This window comes from Kryptolebias marmoratus, linkage group LG5, assembly GCF_001649575.2.
Source record: "Kryptolebias marmoratus isolate JLee-2015 linkage group LG5, ASM164957v2, whole genome shotgun sequence".
NCBI classification, from domain to species: domain Eukaryota; kingdom Metazoa; phylum Chordata; class Actinopteri; order Cyprinodontiformes; family Rivulidae; genus Kryptolebias; species Kryptolebias marmoratus.
Window position 1 is genome coordinate 22,073,702 of NC_051434.1, and position 24,380 is coordinate 22,098,081.

The 24,380-nt window shown below is 39.7% G+C and overlaps 2 protein-coding genes across 3 annotated transcripts in view; one reads left to right on the forward strand and one right to left on the reverse strand.

The window, feature by feature from the left end:
• The window catches only part of LOC112451524 (histone H3-like), a 269,127-nt gene that overhangs the window by 35,964 nt on the left and 208,783 nt on the right, over positions 1-24,380 (reverse strand). The window lies entirely within an intron of this gene.
• arid1ab (AT rich interactive domain 1Ab (SWI-like)) overlaps positions 1-24,380 on the forward strand; it is an 86,753-nt gene that overhangs the window by 20,582 nt on the left and 41,791 nt on the right. Inside the window, exons 2-4 of one of the 2 annotated variants that reach the window (XM_037975849.1) lie at positions 11,640-11,744; positions 12,332-12,553; positions 17,939-18,574. In XM_037975849.1, coding sequence (XP_037831777.1) covers positions 11,640-11,744; positions 12,332-12,553; positions 17,939-18,574 — 963 coding nt within the window. The remainder of the gene's footprint in view (positions 1-11,639; positions 11,745-12,331; positions 12,554-17,938; positions 18,575-24,380) is intronic. The other variant, XM_017437989.3, reaches the window with a different exon arrangement.

The following is a 24,380-nucleotide window of genomic DNA, read 5'->3' on the forward strand; positions in this document are numbered from 1 at the left end:
TTCCTGCCTCTGGGTGATGATCTGCCAGCAGGAGACTGATGCAGCATGACTGTAAGTCATATTCTGTTGACACCAACTTTTAGACACAATTATTTGTTGTTTTTTAAATGCTTATACGCTAAAGTTTTTATAAAATGACCCCGATGTCACAGATGGGGTTTTTGTTAGACATTACAGAGCCCTGACTACATTAATTACAAATATACTTCTTATAGACGTATAATGTGATGAAGAGCATCCTGGAAATTGCCAGCTAAGCTTTATAATGTTTCTGTAGCTTTTTTGCCTTTTATTGTGGCTGCTCTTCATAGGTATGCACATACAGTTCTTACCAATAATATCCAAACATGCTGAATATTAGAGCTTTTTTATTTTTAAATGCATAAATCATTGGAGCTTCATTTTATGTTTTGCTGGATTCTGCACTTTAACTTCAAATTTATTTTGTCCTTTTAAATTGGAAGCCTTAGTTACAGTTTATTTTGTGGTATATAATAAATGCCACAGTTGGCTGTGAAAAATGAAATGAACTAAAATGAAAAAAGCTGTTTAGTAGTTTAGATTAATCAATAAATGAGTCAATATGAAATAGTCGTTAGCGGTAGCCATACTTGGATTTACTTAGACACGCGTGTCTGTGGCATCTCTGTGGTTTATTTCTTCTTCTATTGTTAACTTTCACAGCAGGCTGATCGCCGGCCGACCGTGATTTAGTAAAAAAAAAAAAAAATTAAAGTTGACAGGAAAGTTGAAAATATGGTTATTTATGTGACGAATTTCAGTGTTTTGAGTTTGGTTCCTTGTTTTGGTTTGTCTGTTGGTTTTCTGTCTCCTTTGTCACTGTTCACCTCCCCAGTAATTTTCTGGTCACGTCTGTCACGCCCATCTCCACCTGTCAGTAATTGTTATCTCTCACCTGTGCTCACTTACCTTTTTATCCTCTGTTCTTCACTCTTCACTGGGTCATTCTGCTTGTTCATGTTTATTGTTGCCTTGCCATGCCTTGCCTTTTTTTGTGGATTTTGTTGTTGTAGTTTTTGCTGCCACGCCAGCCTTTTGTTTTGTTTGTTTATTTAAGTTAATAAATAGTTTCCCTTTTTTTTTAATGATGAGTCTGCATTCTGGGTTCGCCTCCGTCTCCCCGCCTACTGACAATTTATTATGTGATATTGTAAGATATTTGTGCCAAATATTTACACAACTACAGTTTTACAAAAAGGCACTTTTGAAATACTTTTTTAAACAAAAATGCAATTAAAATAAATACAAATTGTTTGCACCTAATTTGAATCCTAATTTAAGTCACATTTACAAATAAATTAAATAACAAATGAAAAAGTGCAATCAAGGCACCAGCACACGTCTCACATCAAGGCCAATGAATAACAACAGAGAACTAAAACGGATAAAAACAGAGAGATGCTGTACTGTGCTTTTTGTGGCACAGGCTGCATGTTGGATCACTACTCAAAACATATCTAATGCTGAATTTAATAACATCATTTTACTGGTAAACATGGATAATATTTTCACTAAGCACAAAACATGCTTACCACCAGTTGAATTTTAGCTCAACTAACCATTTTTGGTTAAACCCGCTTGTTTATTGCTGTGGCTCCAGCTACGTGCTAACTCCAGCGGTAGCTGAAGGTGGCTCGGCCTCAAAGCTCATTAGAGTCCCGTAGGGCTCCACAAACAGCACGCAGACCTGAGCGCACGGTCCGCGCCAAGTTACTGGGAGGCGCACGACCATGCGACAAAACCCAGCGCAGGGCCTTCGCGCAAGGGCGGGGACAATGCGATTGCGTTGCTGTTGGCGCATGTAGCCTTGTGCAGTGAGGTAGATAAAGGTAGCAGTTTTGGGGGTGCGGGTGGAAAAAAACATGTATAAAAATGATGTATTTATAATAAACAAGCGGAGGTTAGCCTGGCGGCCGGGTCACCAAAGCCTGGCGGCCCGCTAGGCTTATAATACGCTGAGGGAAACCCTGAGTTATGAAAATTTAGAGATTTTTATAAAAGTTCTGCTTTCAAAACTCAAGATGTTTTTAATTTTTAATCAGAAGTAACCTTTTAATACCGCAGCGTTTACTCTTTTCAGACTTGTCTCAGTCCACACCAGAGGACTCATTTCAGCTCTTTTTGCTGCTTCTGTTGTTTTTATCACCCCGTCTGCGTGTTTGATATCTTTTCCTTCCTCTCCTCACCGAGTGGCTTCAGAAATTTTTGGAACAGCTGGGTGAACATCTGGGTGAGTTGGGTGCTGCTGCCTCTACTCCATGTGGTTGATGGCACCAGCAGGCGGTGTTTATGTATGTGTGTGTGTATGTGTTTGAGATTAGAGTTGTTATAAGAGTTAAAAACATGACACCGCTATTAATCCTCGCTCCTATTTTGGAACTTTTCAAGTTTTTTTTTTTTTTTTTCTACCTAATTCTTGTTTCTTTCTGCACTCTTGCACGAAAGTACAAGCTTAACTATCGGAACACACATCAGCTAAACTCACAGTTCCTATAAAAATTATTCACCTCCTTGGATGTTTTATACTTTTATTGTTGTCATAAATTATCCATGGTTGGATATAAATTGGCCCTTTTGATAGAATAAAAAAACAAAAACCTTCAATATCAAAGTGACTGTCTTAATTCAACTCAGAGAAAAAATGTTTTTGTTTTCTCGCTGCTGTTGGACCTCTGCTGGCTTTAAAGTGTTTTCAGATATGTTTAATAAGGATTTAAAACTAACAGTTCAAATAATCAAAGTTTAGCTTCCTGGTGTCAAAGTGACTGTTTTGATATTCCTGAAACGTTAAGAAGGACCGCAGTCATTATTTATTCAAATGGTCATTGTTGTGCTGCAAATATTAATAGAATTATAGTTTCTGTTAAGTTTACTATGGTTTAGAAACATTAAATCAATGTAATAAGTCAGTTCTTGTGTCCAAACAACTTATCAGTAGCTCAGTTTAAAGACTGATTGTTGCTTTTATTTGATTTGATATTTGCTGTTAGTTGAGGCTGGTATGGACAAGCAATGAGGAGAGGTTAAGTATTTTTCTGTTTTCTTAGAACAATCATAAGATGATGGTGTAAAATATAGCAGTGCAGGTGGATGAAAGCAGCTGAAAATAACATTTTTATACATCCTGAGGCTTATGGAACAGTTGCTGGTTACATGTGAGCATGTAATTGTGATGAGTAAAACCTATTCATTCTAGAGAAATTAGATTTTTTATGTGAAAATGCAAAGGGAAGACTAAGTATGACTTCATAAATTTGTGGAAGAAGCTGAAACTGAGTAGTTAAAGTTCAAACCACCAACACAAGCTAAAAGTAATATAGGCTAAAAACTAAAAGCAGCAAAACAACAGCTAAAATGAGCAAAACTGTAGTTATAAGTATTAAAAGGAGCATAACGCCAGTTATAAGTGTAAACGTTGTTTCAGCTTTAGGCTAAAGTAGATTACAGAGAACAATGTTTTTGGAGAAATTGACGAGATCTCTATGTATTTTTATGTAGATTTTATTTTAAATTAATATGAATAAAGTGTAAAAGTATAAATGCTGACTTAGCATTCAGACTATTAGCCAAACAAGCGTGCTGTGTGGTGTCAGACAGAACAGTGGTGGATGGGAGCTGTTGAAACGTTTGGTTTGTAGTCTGAGCATCTCATTTCTTCATTCGACTCAAACACGATTATAAAATAGTTCTGAGCGTCAGCTAATAATGGTGAAAAAAAAAAAAGAAAATGTGAAGAAAGGTTTTAACTGCTGTTGTTTATTGTGATCTGTTGGAGTCCTTTTGAGTCATTATGGTAAATACCTCCTCCATCCCCCACTATGTTTCCACAGAGTTTTTCTGTGTTAAAGATAAACACTGGACTGCTTAATCAGACGTGATGACGTTTTTAGTTGGGTAATGGAATATCTAAATAAGGATCAGACTATGTTTATATTAATGCCCAAAGGTGGAGCAATATTGTTTTTGCCCATGTCTGTGTGAGTGTAGTAATCGCAGTCTACAACAAGCAATGTAATATCTGTTAGTGCTTAGAGTACATGCTGAGGATGACTCTCAGCTACTACCAGGTCGTATTTTAGCTCAGTATCTGTTAAAGTGACTGAGTTGTAGTCATTTTTATGTTGGCTAAAATCAGCTGGCTATGGCAGCCATTTTGAATTGAATCCACTGATTACTTTTTGAAAGTTTCATTAAAATCCCTTCAGTAGTTCATGAGGTATTTTACTAATGAACACAGAGACTAAATCATTGTCGCCCACTTTTCCATGGTGGGTGACAATAAAAGAGAGTAGATGGACTCGAACAGGACGTGTTTTACTCCACCTCCTCCACCTGTGAAACTCTGTTGCCTGCTCTGAAGTTTGAGTCGTGAAGGAGTTGTCATGTTGCGCTGCTCTCTCTGTAAATCTGAGAGACACGCGGGGACATGAGAATTGTTTTTGCCCACATATTCCCTTCAAACAAATCTGCCATGTGGGAAATCCTGTCTGTCTGTGACGCGACATGTGTGACTCTGTGGCGAGCGAGGGTGGCCTCAGCTGACTCGTGTTGGCGCTGGTGTGTCGTGTTGCGTGTCGATGGGCTTCGAGGCAGAACAAAAGAGCGTGTGTGGAGCCGAGGCCATGTGGTGGATTAAATTAGCAGCACTTGTCTATCGTCTGTCCCCTGCCCTCCACTGGTCCATCTGCTGCGCTCGGCCCCAAAGACTCCATTTCCTCACCACCCCCTCCGATAAATCCTTATCTTTGTGTGCGTCTGAAACACACACACAGTTCGAATAGTTGTGAAATCCACCAACGGCTCCAGTCATGACACAATATTCTGAGTGTAACCTCTTCTGGCAGCAGAGCTCTCCTCATGCAGATTAGCCATGTGCTAATTGTAGTTCTTTATTTATTTATTTATGGAACAGGAAAAACAACACAAAGATTTAATGACATGACTGTACACAAAAAAAATGCTGTGCTGTCGGTCAAAGGGCTGTACATCTGAATTATACCTGTCTGAGTAATAGTTGAAGTTAGCAGAACTTGACTGTCTTTAGTGATGCCTTTGATTTGTGTATACATTTCCAGTGATAAGCAGCTTTTCTGGGTTGTTTTCAGTATTAAGTTAGCATCTGTTTTAATGGTTCAGATTGTCATTAATAGGGGTTTCTGACATGTTGTGAACTCTTTATTATGCACCAAAATGCACAGCATAAGTCAGTGTTTATTTTTGTAAAACAAGCCATAGAGCTATTAGTATTTCTGTGTCTGTATTTCAGTTTCAGTGTTTTGGATAAACATCAGAAACTTCTCAGCTTCCTCCTGGGGTTCATTCACAAACCTGATAATTGCAGATAATTAAAATGTGTCGATAATCATTTGTGACCCTTGCTGGAAAAAATAAGTCATATTGAGGACTTATTTAATATTAAGTTATTATTGTTTTCCAATTCTCCATCTCAGACGTTTAAAATGATACATTATTTGTTGAAATTTGGTGATTAATCACCCAACATCAAGCTGGTTTTGTTTACAAGCACGCTGATTTAAAAACCGGGATTTGTCCGGGATTGCTAGATGATGGCTTAATGGATGCAGTTTTTTCTTATGGAAAAAAGCAATTTTTCACATTTTTTGCACTGCACCCTGACACATTTTGTCAGTTTTGGTCACAATTTATAATCACATTGCAGCCTCTTGAATGCAGTTGTGAAGTGCCTAAAGATTCCAACCCCTAATAGAGTTTTCACATTACCTCATTTTGCTAAAACATTCAGAAGTCAACTAAGACAGACAGCGAACTTTCTGTTCAGCGCTATTGTGGGTAATATGATTTGCCAAAAGGGCACCAAAAAAAAAATTTTAGGAGCTTTTGAAGTGTACCGCAGTTTTTGTGTTCCAAACAAAAACATCAGTTTCTTTATTTTTTACTCATTTCTGACATGCAGAAATGAAGATGTGACTAAATCCAGGCTAGATGATGAGAAGAAGGTGAAGGATTCAAAGTGAAGGAAGGTCGTAGTTTTGCTTGTAGCCAACACTTTGTCTCTGACAACCAAGAATATATTATTTCTGGTGTAACGTAAAGCTGATGGTGGTGTAAAGGTTTATGAAACATGAATCACAGTGATCCACTTTAGTCACCCTCACCCCAACCCCACCTCCCTCTCTTCAGAGCTGCTGCTTTGCTCATAAATACAATCAGAAATAAACTCAGCTTCTCCAGACTGGATTCAATACAATTTTTTTAAGTTTCTTTTCAAATGTTGTAATGAAATGCACACATTTATTAAATTATTAATTCTTAAATCTGTAATCTTACCTGTAGGTAGGTTTGTCACATAAAAAAACACTCACTTTGTTTCCAGCCTCTGCCTGAAAGTTTTACTGAAAAAAGGGAGAGCATTTATGAAAGGATAAATAAAAATCTCAGTCTATTTTTTTACAAATGAAAGTGGAGCTTTTGTTGCATTTTAAGGAAATCACAACTACATGACAACCACACCCTCGGGTAACATGGTAAGACAACATTGTAGGGGTGTGAAATTACTAAGATTTTAATAATAGATAATGAAATAAATTCAGTTCATTTAATTATAATTTTTAAAGTTCTGGCTGAAAGATTCTAATCTTCCTGCAGGAAGTGCCCCAGGCTGCAGGACCAACAGCTAGCTTCTGCTGCTGTTACTGTTTAGAAACAAGTGTTGCATTCGATTTCAAAAGCATGTAAAACAAAACTAAAGCTGGCGGTAAGGTTAGGAAACGGTGTTCACGTGAAATGCTGTAAAATCTTTGAGATTGAAGTTGTTGTAAGAGTTTAAAACTAGACACTGTTATTTTTACTGTCGGCTGCCTACAGCAGATTCATCATTGCTGTTTTTATGTAAAAAAAAAATTAAAAAAATATATTATATATATATATATATATATATATATATACTATACACCAAGAAGATATACTATAAATATTTGCAACACATAATGTGTTTATCAACTGTCATGACTTCTGCTAAACAACTCCATCACTCTTTAAGGAGTTCCAGTTGTTTTTATTGATTTCATCTTTTGTGTTTTTTTAATATTATTTATTTATTTGTTTGATATATATATTTTTTGCTTTATTGTTTGTACTTCCATAGTTTTTTGGTAAGCCTTTTACTACACTTTGGTGCTGCTCATTTGATTAGGAAACATTTTCTGACTCAAACGTACCCTGGCTCTGAAGACTGAACTTGTTTGACCTCTGAAGGGACACTTCAGATAGTTCGAAGTGGGATTCTGTGAAAAGGTAACGAACAGTAAACATCTTGTAGATGGCTCTTTGAAGGACCTCAGTTTGTAGAATTGGAGTTTAACTCCGACAGGACTGATGAGCTGCTAATGGCTAGTCTGAGCCAGGCCAGGAGCAAAGTGAATTCCTGTTATCTTAAAACGGCTCCAGTATAAAATATTTTACGCTATTGTCAGTTTTTATATTACACAGTTATTTACAATAAATTCTGTGGTGATTTACCAGTGCAAATAGCAGCAGCTAGCTGTATCATTTCCTGTACAGGAATATCAATATGTCTGCTAAAATAACTAATCAATTTGGTCAAAAATACACTTATTTCTCCACACTGAGGTCATACTGAGAGCTATTTGCAGCAGGTAAGATAATAATTGCTCATTATCTTTCCACACAACCCCACTTTAAAAGACCTGAAAGATCACCTTAGTGACAGCTGGCTTATGTGTTGAGAAAATAATCTTTCTGACGCTGTAACGGGTAACGTTTTTAGCATCTTTCTCAAAGAAAAGTCAACCAGTTCTTCACATTGGTTTAATCTGGGAAAGAAAAACATTTAAAAAATAAACAGGAGTAAAATACTAAAGTAAATCTGAAAAGCAATAATAATCCGCTTAAAAATGTAAAACTGTTGGACAAAATCTGTTTAAAATCTTTTCCAAACCAAGAGGTGTGTTATAGGAAGAAAACACTTGTTTTTAGTTTGCTAAACTGCTCAGGAGCTTGCAATGATTGTGATTAATTATTTTACAGCAAATAGTTTTACTATTTAGACTCTTATCTTAGAAATAATCAAAACCAGTTCTAAATTTTTCAGTTTTTTTTAAGACCTGAAAATTGAATAAAAAAAATCAGCAGATTTACATTGGTTGGTGACAATTCTCTTATGTTTCTTGGCTTAAATATCTTTTAAAATTAGCCATTAGTTCTGGTTTTATCTAAAGGTAAAAGCAAACAAAGGTTTTGTAAGGTCTGTAAACTTTACCACAGTGAGCAGAAGGTGAGTTTTCTGTGTGAGACCTTGGTTGTAGTTTCTTTTCAACTCTGTTCCAGAGAACAAGGACTCAAACGTCACTCAATCCTGCGAGCCGTATTGGTTTTCCACTGTATCCATAACGACTAACATTTTTCTGCAGAACGATAGGAACTGATCCGCTGCCATGCTGCCACCTTAAAAAATGCAACTAACAATGTTAGTGTTAAAACAGACACAATCACCGTACTTTAACACAGCAAAAATTCAGAGGCACATATTTTTATTCCATCTTGTGTGGACAGTATTTAACACAATGGTACTTCTGATCAAATGATGGGTTGAGGGTTTTTGGTTAACCCAACAGTGAAAAGCTGAAGTTGAATGTTTCCTCAGCAGCAGTTTGAGTCAGGATATCTCCTCTGTACGCAGCAGAGCTGCTAATTCTGTGACCAAGCAAAAGCAGAACAGAGCCATGTAAAGCAGTTCCTGACCTGTATAAAGGATACAGAAGGCCCTGTGTGGCGGAGCCACAGTAACGGTAGTATCTTACAGAGCTGTGACTGTTGGACACTCATTGGTTACTCAAAATTGAGAGAAATTCAGCACGTTTTTTTTTGTTTTGAGCATTTGCGACAGAGTGACCAGCTAGCTGTGTGGGTGTGTTTTGAATAGCCAGTTTTTGAAAATCGTGGCCTATTTGTACGTGCATGTCTTGCACTACTGCATTTTTAGCAGTGCACGTTACTTTGTTGCCCTGCTCCTAGCGCTCTTGTGACAAGTTGGAAACGCCACACGATGACTGTGATGACTGTGTGAGAAGATTGGTCGCGCTAATTTTTTTTGAAGATGACCAAAATCATACATTGTATTTTTCTGGATTTTTGTTTTAGATTCCATCACTCACAGTGTAAGAGTACCTATGATAAAAATTACAGTCATCTACAGCGTCATGTCGCAAAACGGAGGTTCTTCGCAAAATAGTTATTTTTTCTTCTTATTTATCACTTATATAAACTGAATGTATGCAAAGTGACAACACTAATATATTCGTCGTAGCCTATGTTATGAAATATTTACATGAATCATTGATACAATTATGATAGAAACGAAAGAAACGATAGAGACGATAGAAGAAAATATATCACGATAGACACTTTTCTATTGTCCCGACAATATGTATCGTTATATCGCCCAGCACTAGATGTAGCCATGGCAACATTAACAGCCGGCACATTTATGACAAAAACTTTGATGCGCTTCAGTTATATGGCTTCATGTCAACATTAGCCAGTTAGCTAAAGACTAAAAGGTATTCACGTTCAGTCCTGAGACCAGTATACTCTCTTGGTGCCATTGTCAGAAAGAAAATGTAGAAGGAGGTGTTTTCTCACAGACTGTCCAGCATATAATCAGGCGTATGTGACTGATTTGCCCAGAAACTGTTGAAGTTGTGACGAGTGTAAGTATCTTCAAAAAAGTTAAAAAACAAAAACAACTGGACTTCTATTCTGTAGTTGAAGACATTTTGCTTCTCATCCATTTTGATCCTGAAAAGAGTGTCCCTTATCTTTGAGGTGTAGGTGAACCGCTGAGTCTTGTCCAGAAGAGGTGGCTCTCCTGTGTTGAGCCATGCGTCTGTGGAGAGGTTGTTTGGTCTCTCCAATATAAAGGTCTAGACCATTGATCCTTTCAGGATCAAAATGTTCATATTTTGGACCGAGAAGACAGATGGTTTGAGAGGGGGGTAAAAGAAGCCATTTATGTCAAAAAGGAGAAACCAACATTAAACAGAGGAGGAGGTCTCAGATTCCAGCTTTCAAAACATATAATGGAGCTTTAGGCCGGATCCCCAGTCAGTTTCACTCCAATCAACACCTGCACTCATGTGACCAGAGTGGCCCATCAGTGAGTCAGACAAACAAGGACCCTAACGAGCCTCCATTGTTAGGAGAGTGAGAACAATCTGCAAGTAATCCAGTTTACATCACATCTCAGCTTTAAAAGCTCAACTCCACACTCTCTATTTCTGAACTGAGAAAGCTCCTCGGATGAGAAGCGAAACGTCTTCAACTACAGAATAGAAGTCCAGTTGTTTTTGCTTTTTTAACCTTTTTTGAATTTACCATGGCCTGGATGACTGAGAATCTACACCAGCAGAGTGTAAGTATCGTTTGTACTGAGGTTTAAGCAGCTAACTGAAGCTAGACATTGCCATTTGACACATCAGGTTGTTTTGTATTTTTCACAGGGCGTCTGTAACTTTTACATCGATCAATTTGATGATCAGTAGTTTGAATATAAAGTTTGAGAAGCCCTAACGTAGCGGCACATTTTGCCTTCAGTTCTGAAAAATCAGCACGTAGTAAGAGTTTTTCTTCTTTCCATAACTGGAAACATTCACCTGTCTGAAATCAATGAAACCTAATTTCAGAGTGGCCTCACCGCTCTCCACGCTCCATATCTCAGCTGAGCAGTTATTGTTTGGCTTGTTGTCAGATGGGGAGGAGGGTGGGGGAGTTATGGTGTCCTTCCTTCCAGTCTGGGGTTAAAAGTGCATTAGAGGTCACAGGAGATTGCCTACCGGGGCCTGTTACCTCTCCCCCCCCAGGGTGCGCAGTGGGTAATGACCCGAGGGAGCGTAGTAACACCCCCCTCCCCCACTCCTTTCCTGCAAACATCCAAAATAACACACATCCATGCTGGTGAACCTTGAGGAGCTCTGTGGCCTGGGGGAGGCTAAATGGAAAATCTGGACTGGAATATGTTATCTTGTTGGTTGGCCACACTGTCGGCTTGTTGATCCACCCCACCCTCAGCCTCCAACACCTACAAGATTTCTCCCACACATGCACACACACACACACACACACACACACACACACACACACACCTCATCGCTGCTCTGTCATTCATCGAATGCCAAATCCTGCTGCTTTATTAAAGCCCAGGAAGAGCAGGCCCTGGCCCGGGTTCAAACAGCAGTGCAGCTGGGACCTGTTACATTTTCGGCACACTGCCCTCTGCGCCTGGCTGCCTAAAAATAGCTGCTGCGGTTGTCTTCTTCAACCAGGGGAGAGAGGTTTTTTGGGGGGGAGGAAAAAAAAATACACACACACTCACAGATTAATTACCGTGGGAAGTAACAAAAAGCTTTGTGTCTGCTGCCCGAGGTCAGCAGGGCAGGAGGTGTTGGTGCTTCAAAGCCCTCGCTGTGGCTCCTGACTTGTGATGCTGCCGCGGTGGGTTTGGTGGGAACCTGTTGAGCTGATGGCTTTGGAGCACACTGAGCAGATATCCACACAGTGATGGGGTTTATTCAGGTTTCAGCTCATCATGACTTTATTTCTGTTTACTCTCATTTACTCAGGAGGAGGGTCGTATTTACTCACTTTATGATCCCAGCTCCTGGTGTTTACAGATGAGACGGGGGCACCACCTCCACCGCTCGAGTCAGAGAACACCGTCCGACTCGGTAACTCTGGCTTTCTGGACTGAGTGGACTCTTTAGAGTTTAAACTGCAGTTGACAGTTGGTGGGCCGCAGACACTTCCACTTCTAAAACATTATTTTCATAGAACCCTTCTCTAATGTCTGTGCCGTAACAGTATCCACCCACTGGCACCATGATCTCCTGGGCAGGAAAATGCTCCTGGCAGATGTAGTGGGCTCATTCATTCATTGCCAGTCCCCCCCCCCCCCATTTCTAGTAAGAAAATAAATCCACTACAGTTTTTTTTTTCCTTCCTCCCCTTCGGCTCTTTGTTCTATTTTTGTCTGATTATACTGTGACTGGTTTATGAAATGATGCTTGCACACAATGCACTGGCAGAGTCATTATTTGTATTCATCACTGACTAAGGCCTTTTTGTAAATACCAAACAACAACAAAAAAAGCCAGATTTAGCCTTTTCCTTTCTTTTTTTTTGTCCATATGGCCCTGCTGAGTCCCAAAGAGTCAGAAGAAAAGCAGAAATCATTAGTCCCAAAACCATGACTTGACTTCTCTTCTAAGTCAGTTTCTGATGTCAGGATAATATTTTGTCTTTCTGTGTCCTGCAGCCTACGAGCCCTATGGATCAGGTCGGGAAGATCCGTGGCCAGCCGTATGGAGGATCTAACCCCTACTCCCAGCATCAGCAAGGGCCTCCCGCAGGGCCAGGACCCCAGCAAGGAGGCTCCTACCCAGGGCAAGGCTACGGACCCCCGGGGCCTCAGAGGTACCCCATGGGGATGCAGAACCGCACGCCCGGTGCCATTGGCGGCATGCTGTACGGACAGCAGGTCAGTTTTCAGAGAAGCCTTCAAAACGCTGATGTCTTTTCATGTGTATTAACAACAAAAGGAGAAGTTCTTGAACACTTATCAGTTGCACAATCACTCAGCTGTTAGGAGCTTTTGTAGTAAACATTTTAGACAGTAAACATTTGTGATGGGGAATGTGGCTACAAAGATGTAGGTGCAGCATTTAAAATGAGTTTGGTTTCATTTACAGTGGGAAAAAAAGATGTGAAGTCAAAGTCGATGGTAGGTTTTGGGTTTGGAGCACAGTCAAGGAGGGTGTCTTTCTTACGTATTACATTTGCAACTTGAATGAAGTGAAGTTATTTGATATCAGTATGGCAGTAAACAAAACTTACAACGATGTCAGGTGAGGAAAATTATGCTTATTAAGCTTCTGCAATTTACATCAGAGAATCACGTCATCTGTGTTTATCCCTTGTGTTGTATGATAAGCTTCCTTTGTTACTTTATTGTGATGTTGTGGGGTTCCTGTGAAAAGTGGAATTTTTTTTCTCTGAAGTCATTAAAACTGTCATCTTTTCTTTGGCAGTATGCTGTCCAAATTGTCAGTTGTACAGACCGAAAGAGCCTCTCCATTGTTTCACACACACAAAAAGAAAACAAGATCCTGAACAGAAGTCCAAATGAATAGCAGCAATTAGAAGAGAAAATTATGAGCCAGTTACAATGCTACTACAGACTCCAACAGTTCCCTTGAGGAGCTCTGAGAAGGCCATAAAACTAGACTATCTTGAGGAAGAATAAGTAGTAAAACGGTTTCTGCCGTGATCTTGGGTTCCTGGATGCATGCCTGCCTTTTGCTCTTCTGATGGCTCCCATGCGGGGCACGCCATCCTGCTGCACGTGTCTCCCTGAGTCACGTGTCTCCCAGTCTGACAGTGAATTGATGTGGGATACCCTCCTGCCTGAATCAGAGTCTGGGCCCGGCTACCCACAAAAACATGCCTCCACGTGTCCCTGACAGGTCCTGGTCCTGAGGGCCGATGAGATTTGACAACGAGCCACGGTTTGAAGTCTGGTGTAACGCTTAGTGTGCCGGTGACACTCAGTCCAGGTTCAAACCTCAGAGCTCAGTCTCTAGTATGGTGGGAAGGTCTCGCCACAGCCTTTGGCTGAAAATAATCTTTACAAGATCAACTATCTATTTCTAATGCTATGCTAAATGCACATAGCTATAGATTAAATTAGTTTACTAAGACGGGGGGTAGCGCCAGGTGAGTTACGCCATCATATATGAATGGATTGTGGATGCCTGGGCTAAGGTATCTGCTTTAACTGTTGTCCAAGCTTTCATGAAAGCCGGCATCATTGCTGAACAGCCCCCTGGCAACAGGACTGACTCCGACAATTATGAGAGGGAACCTTGCATATTTGATGGCAAAATTGCCCAGCTGTTCAATTCAGACACAGAAGATGAGGACTTTGATGGATTTGTGGAAGAAGAATGATAAAAAATAATGTGAGTGTATTGTTTCATAGTAGAATAAAGTTCAATCAAACTCACCGTTTTGGTTCTGTGACCTTTCTTTTGTAGACCGTATGTATTATAAGGCATGCGCCTTATAATCCGGAGCACCTTATGTATGGGTTAAGTACAGAAATGGACGCAATAATTGAGACTGCGCCTTATAATCTGGTGCCCCTTATGGTGCCGAAAATACAGTACTCTAATAGCTGCACATTGAACAGAATCTCTGCTTAAAGCTTTGGCATTAACTGTTGGTGCCATCCCTGTTTGCCTGTTAGCAAAACATCACATGAACCACTTGACCAAATTTAATGAAAGTCTCAGAAGTAATCACTGGATGTTCATCTATAGCTGATTAACTTTTAGGGTCTGCATTACCCTAAAACAACTGGATCCCAGAACATCACTGCATCATTTAAAAACCAGCGCATTTAATCCACACTTTAAGGAAGTCGACCTTTGTTTTCACCTGAAGACGAGCAACAGAAAAAAACTTGTACAAAGACAAATGCAATGTTGTCTCAGTCGGATTGAGTTTCACGATTTAGAAGAAAAGATGGAGAAATTTCATGTGTGTGGACGGGCTCCGCGGGCTGCACCTTCCGACAGCTGAAAACTGTAAACATCCTGTCTGCAGATGCTCCTGTTTCGGAGTGAAAATAAAATCCCTGTTTGAACTGTGTAAGCCAGGCGGTGCGTCTGAACAGAGAAATGCACACAGGGAATCCCGTCGAGTGGAGACTTTTCTTCCACGCCCGCTGCCGGTGGTCTTGTGCCCATTGTGCGCTGTGATTATCTCATAGTGGCTTGTCTGATGTCTGACCATGAACTCGATAAGTGCCCTGCGGAGAAGAAAACAGCCTCCCTGCCTCTGTCACACACATACAATGGAGCCACTTGATGCTGTTTTAAATTCTTTATTACTGTCCCATGTTTTCTTTGAATTCTTGAGGAGTTGAGAGTCCCCCACCCCACCTCTCCCTCCCCTCCATCCTTCTTCTCCTTCCCAAAAAATAAAGAGATGTGCCTCCACATATTTTGTTTTTTTGTTTAAACATGAGTGTTTTCTCACAAGGTCAGAGCTTTCTCCTTCCAAGCTTTCTGAGCGAAATGAAATGAAAACACTGCGTTTAAAGGCAGAGAACACCAGAAGAATATAAAAAGGCTCTTATTGTACGTCAATGAGATGAAGTCCACATGCAGTTTATTTTCCAGTAAATTAAAGCAATACAGTACGGATTTTCAGCATTTTTGATTTAGTTTGTGTTAGGGCTGACACTATCAACTGTTTTTATTTTAACTAACCTGTCAACTAATTTATCACTTAATCCGAACCACTTTTTTTCCTTCAAAAACACAATCCACAATTTTATTTCACTTAATTTTATTTCTAACAGTCAACTTCGGCATTTACAGTGTAACACAAAATATAATGTACATTTGCAAACTAAAGTACCAAAGCCATGTTTAGTAAACCTCTGATTATTTCTATATTTAGAAATAAAAAGCCTGAATATTCAACATGGTGTTGGTTATTATTGTAAGAACTGCAGCAAACTGTGGAGAGAAACACTTCTGCAGGAATTTAGTCATGTGGCTTTGCCTCAAAGAGAAGAAAAACAAACACATTTAAAATGTAAAAAAAGACCAACTTTGCCAAATGTTCTTTTAGACTGAGCTTTTCATAGTTTGTATATGAATTGTATTCATTAATTGCATGTATTATATATGAATGTGTTTGAGTGTTATTTGTTTAGCTGGTAACATTATCTGCACTATTGCAGGCTGTTTGTCCACCATGACAGTTTAAAACTTCAGCTCTGGAGGAGAGAGACAGAACTTGAACACATATTACAACATGGACAAAAAAAATGTTATTTTAGCTGAAACATTTGGGAAATTAAAAGATAGTCACAAAAGTTTGCTGATGGATTTTTCCTAATCAGTGTCATTGACTATGTTGAATGAATGCAGCAGCCCTAGTTTGTGTAGCTTATGTTGTTAACATAGACGCAGAGCAGGTGTCTTTACCTTTTATGTACAGTGAAAATTAATAAATCGAATAATTTCTCAGGCAAGACACTGTAACACCGGTTTAAATAAGGCTAATGTTAGTGAGTGGTTTTACAAATTAAATCTATAGAAAAACCTTAGGTATGATGAACACAGTTTTTTTTAAAGGCAGAGCACTTTTAGCTTAAACGTTGTGTGTTTGCATAAAGAGACAGACATGTAACGGAATTGCTGTGAGAAGAGCATGTTTAGACCGAACAATAATCAAGTTAAACTATCTATCTTATTTGAATAATTTTGACAAGTAAACACTAAATCACACTTCTACATTCAATACAACTGCTCTACAGAACAAATGCAGCTCTGGATATTAAGTTTAAAGACCCAGGCCTTTAATTTGATGCCTTTTTGTTAGTTTTTTTTCTGCCTGCAGCAGCTCCATCAGCCAGAATGGGATGGTTTCAATTATAAAAGTAAATAAAATACAACACTTCTGGGTTGAATAAGGGACCTTTTGAAACAATGCATGTTTTGGTGAATATAAATCTATTAAAGTTTTTGGATGGTTGCTATCATCACGGTGGTATAGAGCAGGGGGGTCTTTAAATAAAAATCATCAAGACTCAACTGAAGATTTAAAATTTTCCTAATACCAAAGTGTTAGTAAAATGAACTAAGAAGTTTACTAAGAAGTTTAGTTTACTTTTACTAAAAAGTAAACTAAAAGGTTTTTTTAAAAGGCATGTTGGAGCAGTGTTCAAAAACGCACACACTCACAGTTCACATGTATTGAACCTCAGCCAATATAAATCCTCTGCAGTCATCCACTTTTCAATCATCCACTTTTTAAGACCTCCTGAATAGCTGAAAGATTTTTTTTTATGTTGATCATACAAGTGACAATTAAGCACCTCACAATTTGATCATAATTCTGAGCGCTGTGATGTGATTATGAAACAATTATTGTCACATTTTTATTATCTGTGATTATCCGTTTATGACTAAAGACCAGGAACCAGCTGGTAAACTCATGTTTATCCAAAACATGGAAACTAAAATACAGACAGAAAAGATATACAAATTGCAATGTCTAACTTATTTTACATAAAAAATACTGATATCTATTTTTTTATGCCCAATAAAGAGTGCACATATGTCAAACAACACAACAGACTGCTGACCAGCAGATAGCGTAGATGCTAACTTATCATTGAAAATCTAAAAGCTAATACGATTAGCATTGTGTGTATCACGGGATATTTATACAAAAATCCAATGTTTTAAAGTCATTACTAAAAACACTCACATTCTGATAACTTCACCTGTTAGTTGGTTAGGTTTAGTAAAAAAAATATTCAAAAGACGTGAAAACACACAACTTTACTGCAATGTGTTTCTACTACAGGAAGAACAGCATTATGCAACAACTACTCACAAATTATTGTTAACAAAATAGATTTTTGAGATTTAAAAATCAATCATGCTTCATTGTATGTGATACATTTAAAAATAGATTATAACCCCCACCTTTCGTGACTATGCAAAAATAAAACCTCTATCCAGGTCACCAACGAGTATTGATAAACAGTTAAGCTGTGTCCGGGTTTTGGTGGATTTGTCAAACTTGGTTCTTAGATGTGTAATATCTGTGTAATATTGCAGATTTTAATAAACACCACAGCCTCTAGATGAAGAAAGTACACTTTTCTTCTCTTCATGTCAGAGATAAGTTGAGGCTATCAGAACACAGATTACAAATTAAAATAAAGACTAGAAAAGCTGCAGCTTATTTAAACTTAAGCTTTAAACAAGGTCAGTATACTTTCAATTGGCTCTGTGTGACCTTTTCTGTGACCCCAAATCTTTATTTTGTGTCTGTGTAGATGTCTGCTTATGGACAGCAGGGTCCGGGAGGCTACAGCCAGCAGAACCAGGGTTACTATGGTCAGCATGGTCCCCCAACTCACCCTGGCCAGCAGCAGCCTTCATATCCTGGCCAGCCCCAAGGCAGCTCTGGTACTCCCTACCCTCAGCAGGGCCACCCTACTCAACCTCCTGGCCAACACGGGCAGCCGGGGACCCCTTACCAACAGTCCCAAGGTCCCCACAGCTCTGCTCCGAGCCAGCCTCCCTACAGCCAGCCCCCACAGTCTCAGCCAGGACAGCCACCTTATGTACCCCCCCAGCAGCAGCAGCCTCAACAGCAGCAGCAGCAGCAGCAGCAGCAGGGTCCTGGTCCTCAAAGTCAACAGGGTCCTCAGGGCCAACCTGGGTACCCACAGGCACCTGGAGGGGGGCAGCCACCACAGCAGCAAACCCCACAACAGCAGCAGCAGCAAGGACCCCCCCAGCAACAACAGCAACAATCAGGAGGTCCACCTCCCCAAGCCCAGCAGCCCCCTGGTCACGGCCAACAAAGTCAACAGTCACCGTACTCCCAGACACCCCCCCTGCAGCAACAACAACAACCACCACTGCAGCAGCAGTCACCATATCAGAGATTTCCTCCTCCCCCACAGGTACGACCCACACAGGACACTGTGAACTCATTCAGAACAAACCCAAAGGTGGTGTGTCACTGAGCTGCCAATGTTGGAAACAGAAAATTGTAAAAAAAAATAAAATGTGAGAAAATAGGCAAAGACTATAGGTCTCACTGAATTCTGAAAAAATTATTAAAGTTGACAGAAAGTTGAAAATATGGCTATTTATTATTTGATATTGTAAGATATTTGTGCCATATATACATATTTACACAACTACAGTTTTACAAAAAGGCACTTTTGAAATACTTTTTTAAACAAAAATACAATTAAAATAAATACTAACTGATTACACCTCATTTAAATCCTAATTTAAGTCACATTTACAAATAAATTAAATTAACCTAAATGAAAAAGTGCAAACAAAGCACCAACACACGTCTCACTTCCAGGCCAAGGAATAAGAACAGACAACTCTGAAAAACAGACAGCTGCTGTACTGTGCATATCTAATGCTGAGTTTAATAGCATCATTTTACTGTTAAACAAGGATAATATTTTCACTAAGCACAAAACATGCTTACCATATTCAGTCTTGTAAAGCCACTTGCTGAATTTCAGCTCAACTAACCATTTTTGGTTAAACCGGCTCGTTCCATATTTATTACTATGGCTCTGACAACCTGCTAACTCCAGGTAGCTGAAGGAGGCTCGGCCTCAGGGCTCATTAGTCCTGCAGGGCTCTGTGAACAGCGCGCGGACCTGAGCGCGCGGTAGAGGTGTTTATACTTGGCACTTACATTGGTGCAGTATTCTCCAAAAAGACGAGGGGCATTACACTACGTAACCAGTGGAAACACGGTAAAAAGAGAGCAGATGGTTGAATGGAGCGTTATAAAAGTTATAAAAGGTGCACGACGTGACATCGAGTGGGACCTTCACGCAGGGGCGGGGACAGCGTGATTGTGTCACTGTTGACGCACGCACCCTTGCGCGGTGAGGTAGATAAAAGGTAGCGGTTTTGGGGGAGCGGGTGGAAAAAAAACGTGTATAAAAATGATGTATTTATAATAAACAAGCATAGCTGTAATTTTTTTGGAGTAAAACTCTAAATTGAACCTTTTAATTGAGTTCATTGCTCAGCCCTCATGAGGTGAGGGTGGAGTTCATCATAAACCTGTTATTGCTCAATTGACCGAGGTGAAATATAGCTTCTCTTTTCTGTTTTTTTCACCTATCAGATGAGGCGAGCACAGAGTAAAATTTTGGTTCTGGCGCCAAGTGCTCATCTTTTGCTGGCATGACTTGCTGCGGGGACTGGCCAATGGGGAGTTTGACTGTGGTGCTCCACCTGTGGAACAGGTGTCATATCTGCTGTGCCACAAAAAAATTTCCTGATCACGTTTCAGAAACCTGTAGGCACATTCACAAAGCAGTTTGCTTGTGCAGCTTGCTCACACTGATGAAGTGTGATTCATTTAAGCCCCCCCCCTCCCAATAAACAAACAAATAAATAAGAAATTATTTTAAAGAAAACTTCAAATATAGAATAAATGTAACCTATGTTGGCAAAATGAGTCAGAATGAGCACAGGTTGCAGTGCATACTAGAAGCACTCAGAGAGCGCAAACCTCCGCCAAGGTCACAGCGTGACTAAAGAAAAGTGCAATCCGGATCTTAATCTGGTTCAGCACCTAAATTGAATCCATTGTTTTTTGTGACAACCCCAACATTTCCTGAACATTTCATCCAAATATGTTCATTAGTTTTTACCTGTTCTTTGCCAGCAGACAGACAAATAACTGAAAACAGAACTTTTTTAGCAGGGGTAACAAAGAGTCACGTGTAGGAGCAGAGACAAGTTGTACAAAGCTGTTACCTGTGACCTTGACCTTTGACCCCATGAACCTCTTTTTCTTTTTTTTTTTTAGAAATTGCTTTGGGTTTATTTCAATTGTAATGGACACAAAGATGAGAAAGAAGAAAGAGAATGGGGAAAAGAGATGGAGAAAAAGGTTTGAAGAGAAAAACCATAGAGAAAAAACAAGTTAACACCCTTGATCTCTGCCACAGGACCAGCGGAAAGAGAAAACAAAACAAAGAATCCACAACAACAAAAAGCATATGCAGTATATGATGATAATTATAACTTCAATGGACAGTACACAAAGCCAGGTAATACAAGAGGGTATTTAGTGACAACCGCAGCCCAACTAAAAGTATATCTGACAGACACCTGAATCTAGCTATGTATGTACGTGTATCTATATATATCTACAAGGTTTCTCCTTAGGAATATTTGGTACTGAGTGTGGGGACCCAGTTCCACCCCCCAGGACATGAGGACGACACAAGGAAGAGCGGAGGCACAGACACACATCGGCCCCTCAAGCCCGGAGCCCCGGCCCCCTGCAGGGACAACCGGACCCCACCCAAGAGGGCAGCAGAGGCAAGCTCCAGGCGACCCCCGGCAGCCACAATGCAGAAGCCCCAGGGGGCCACAACGACGAGCCCACAGGCCCCGCCGGCAACCCTCTACACCAGAGCAGATCCGGCCATGGACAGAGAAACCCGAGCCCCAAGTGCGCACCACCCCCCAGCCGTGGCCCGACCGAGCCCGGGCACCCAGGCCCCAGCAAGCAGCCACCAGGGTGAGCCAGCAGATACCCAGGGCACCTAGCCCCAGACAAGAGCCACCCACGCACCGGCAGGCAGAGGCACCAACCACCGGTGGGGGGTGTGACAAGGGGGACACTGGCCCCACATTTAAATGAGGGGCCCAAGATGATCCAGGAGAGGTGGCAGCCCAGAACCCAACCTGATCCCATGAACCTTCAAATCAACAAGCATCATCTTTGACCTATGAGGTGACCCATCTGTGGAGTTTAACATTCCTACATTACACTGCTGCAGAGTTAGAGCACGATGTGATGTCTCCTGTTGGATTTCTCCTAAGTCTCTTCAGACCTTAGAACGGAGCTTCAACTTCACAGGACTTTCTAACGTCTCATTGAAGCTGTGTGACCTTTCAACTCAGGGGGGTCAAACTCATTTTCACATAGGGGTGAAAATTAAAAGCTTGATCAAAGGCCAAACTTTTTTCCTAATATTTTCTTTAAAAAATTTTGATAAATTTGCCATGTTTTTCCAGATGTCTTGTATCAAAATGCCCCACATTTAAAAAGTAATAAAACATTTTTTTTTTCCCAAATATTTTTGATTAGAATTTTCTACTATACAAACACACGAAAACAACAAAATAGAAAACAATCAACATACAGTGAAACCCCACCCACCCCTCCCCCCCAAAAAAAACCAAAGGGCTCACTCTATCTACACAAAAAGAAAAGAAACATTAACTCTGCATGTTACAGTGTTTGACAAGATGTAGGAAGGGAAACCAAATATCTTTAAAGTCTTCAAGCTTTCCTTTTGTTATATATGTAGGTTTTTCCATTGCCAGGTTGTTGCTCAATAGTTTGATCCATTCATTTATCTTTGATCTTTCCGTGTTCCTCCACTTCAGAGCAATCAAATGTTTAGCCTGTAAAAGGCAAAAACTCACAAGCTTCTTTCTTCTTTCTTTAAATCCATCTGGAAAAATGTGCAGTAAGCAAAATTTACTGTCCATTGGAACATCCTGCTCGATCAAATGGGAAATGGACATGATAACCTCCTTCCAGAAAGTTTGAAGCTCTATACATTGCCACATACAATGGAAAAGAGTACCCTTATCTACATTACATTTAACACAAATGTCAGGAATATTTGAATTGAAATGGTGAAGTCTTACAGGAGTGATATAAGTTCTAAATAACCATTTGTATTGTAATAGCCTAAACCTTGTGTTAATAGTTTGCGTTTGTGCCAATAGACATGAGTTATTCCATTCATTCTCAGGGACTTCGGTTTGCAGATCAGCTTTCCAAGCTTGTAAATATGCAAGACTGTTTTCTTTTGAAGCTAAAAGTAAAATATTATAAAATTTGGAAAGTAGGCCTCTACTCTGATTATGGTGAATGGCTATATTCTCTATGGTAGAGAGTGAAGGTTCAGATGTAGATTTCAATGAGGCAGTAACAAAGCTTCTAATCTGTAAATACTTGAAAAAGTGCTTTAGGGGCAGACTGTATTTGTTTACCAGTTGTCCAAAGGACATTAACACTCCTTCACTATAAAGGTCCCCTATTTTATTTAAGCCTTTATTCAGCCATATTCTAAACCCTCTGTCTGCTCTTCCTGGTTTGAATCTATTGTTTCCCCAAATAGGTGACTGACATGAGATCTTGGACACCTCATCTAAGACCATATGAGAGTGATGCCAAACTGATATTGTATTTTTGAGAAAAGGATTTTTGGTGTTTTTTAATAGATGTTTAAGTTCAGCTGAGTAAAGATAGGATGTCAAAGGTAATGTTAATGAGTTGTTATTTTCACCGGTGGAAAAATAACAAGTAGCAACATAAAGCTGCGCTGCACAATAGTACAGCTTAATGTTCGGCACTCTAAGCCCACCTCGATCGTAGGGCAGATAAAGAAGAGAGAGTCGCAATCTGGGGCGTTTATTGTTCCATATAAATTTGGTAAAGGCTTTATCCATAGAAGAAAAGAAGGAAGCTTGAATGTGTAAAGGAATGGACTGGAAAAGGTATAAGAACTTTGGGAGAATGGACATTTTAACAATGTTAATATGACCTATCATTGAGATTGGCATCTCATTCCATCTTTCTAGGGAATCTAATATTCTCTGCACTAAAGGATCGTAATTTATAGAAACTATTTTCTCTATATCTGGGTCAATCTTAATTCTTAGGTAGGTAAAGCCCTCATAGGTACATGTGAATTGTGTTTGTATTGGAGGGTTGTTTCTGTTCAGCAATAATAAGGAGCTTTTCTTTTGGTTAACTTTATATCCTGAGAATTCTCCAGATTCCTTCAGAATTTTATCAATAGCCTGAACAGACTCTTCCAGATCAGCTAAAAACAAAACAATGTCATCTGCAAAAAGAGACAACCGGTGCTCTACATCCACAATTCGAATGCCGGTGATCTCAGGGGATTTACGTATTGTCATGGCAAACGGCTCAACGGCAAACAAGAAAAGAAGGGGGGACAGCGGGCATCCCTGTTGCGTCGATCTGCAGAGGTTTATGCATCTTGAAAGTTGATTGTTTGTTACAGCTTTAGCTACTGGCTCAGTTTATAGTAACTGAATCCATTTTAAATATTTTTCTCCAAGGCCAAATCTCTTAAGGGTATTAAAGAGGTAACTCCATTCGATCCTGTCAAAAGCTTTTTTAGCATCTAATGACAGAAAGGCGGGATCCAAAGCAAACCGTTTTGCATATAATATATTAAGTAATCGGCGGGTATTGTGAAAGGCCTGGCGCCCAATAACAAATCCGTTTTGGTCATTCAAGATTAAATTAGGAATATACGTTTCAATCCTTCGAACCAAAGCTTTGCATAAAATTTTTGTGTCACAGGACATTAGAGAAATGGGTCTATATGAACCCATTTCTATTGGGGGTTTACCTGGCTTTAACAGAAGAGAAATAGTTACCAAACGTAATGATGGGGGCAGAATGCCTTTTTCATAAGATTCATTGAACGCGTCGAGTAGAGGGGGCAGTAATTTATCTGGAAATTTCTTGTAAAGTTCAATTGGTAGGTCATCAGGGCCGGGGGCTTTACCAGAATTCATGTGGCTTAGAGCCATTTTATATAAGTTTTCATAATATTCTGCAAATGCATCATTTATACTTATTGGATCCACCAGATTCTCACCATTAATTAATTTAATTAAATTTATGGCCTGATTTGTCTGTAACTTTTTAAGCCT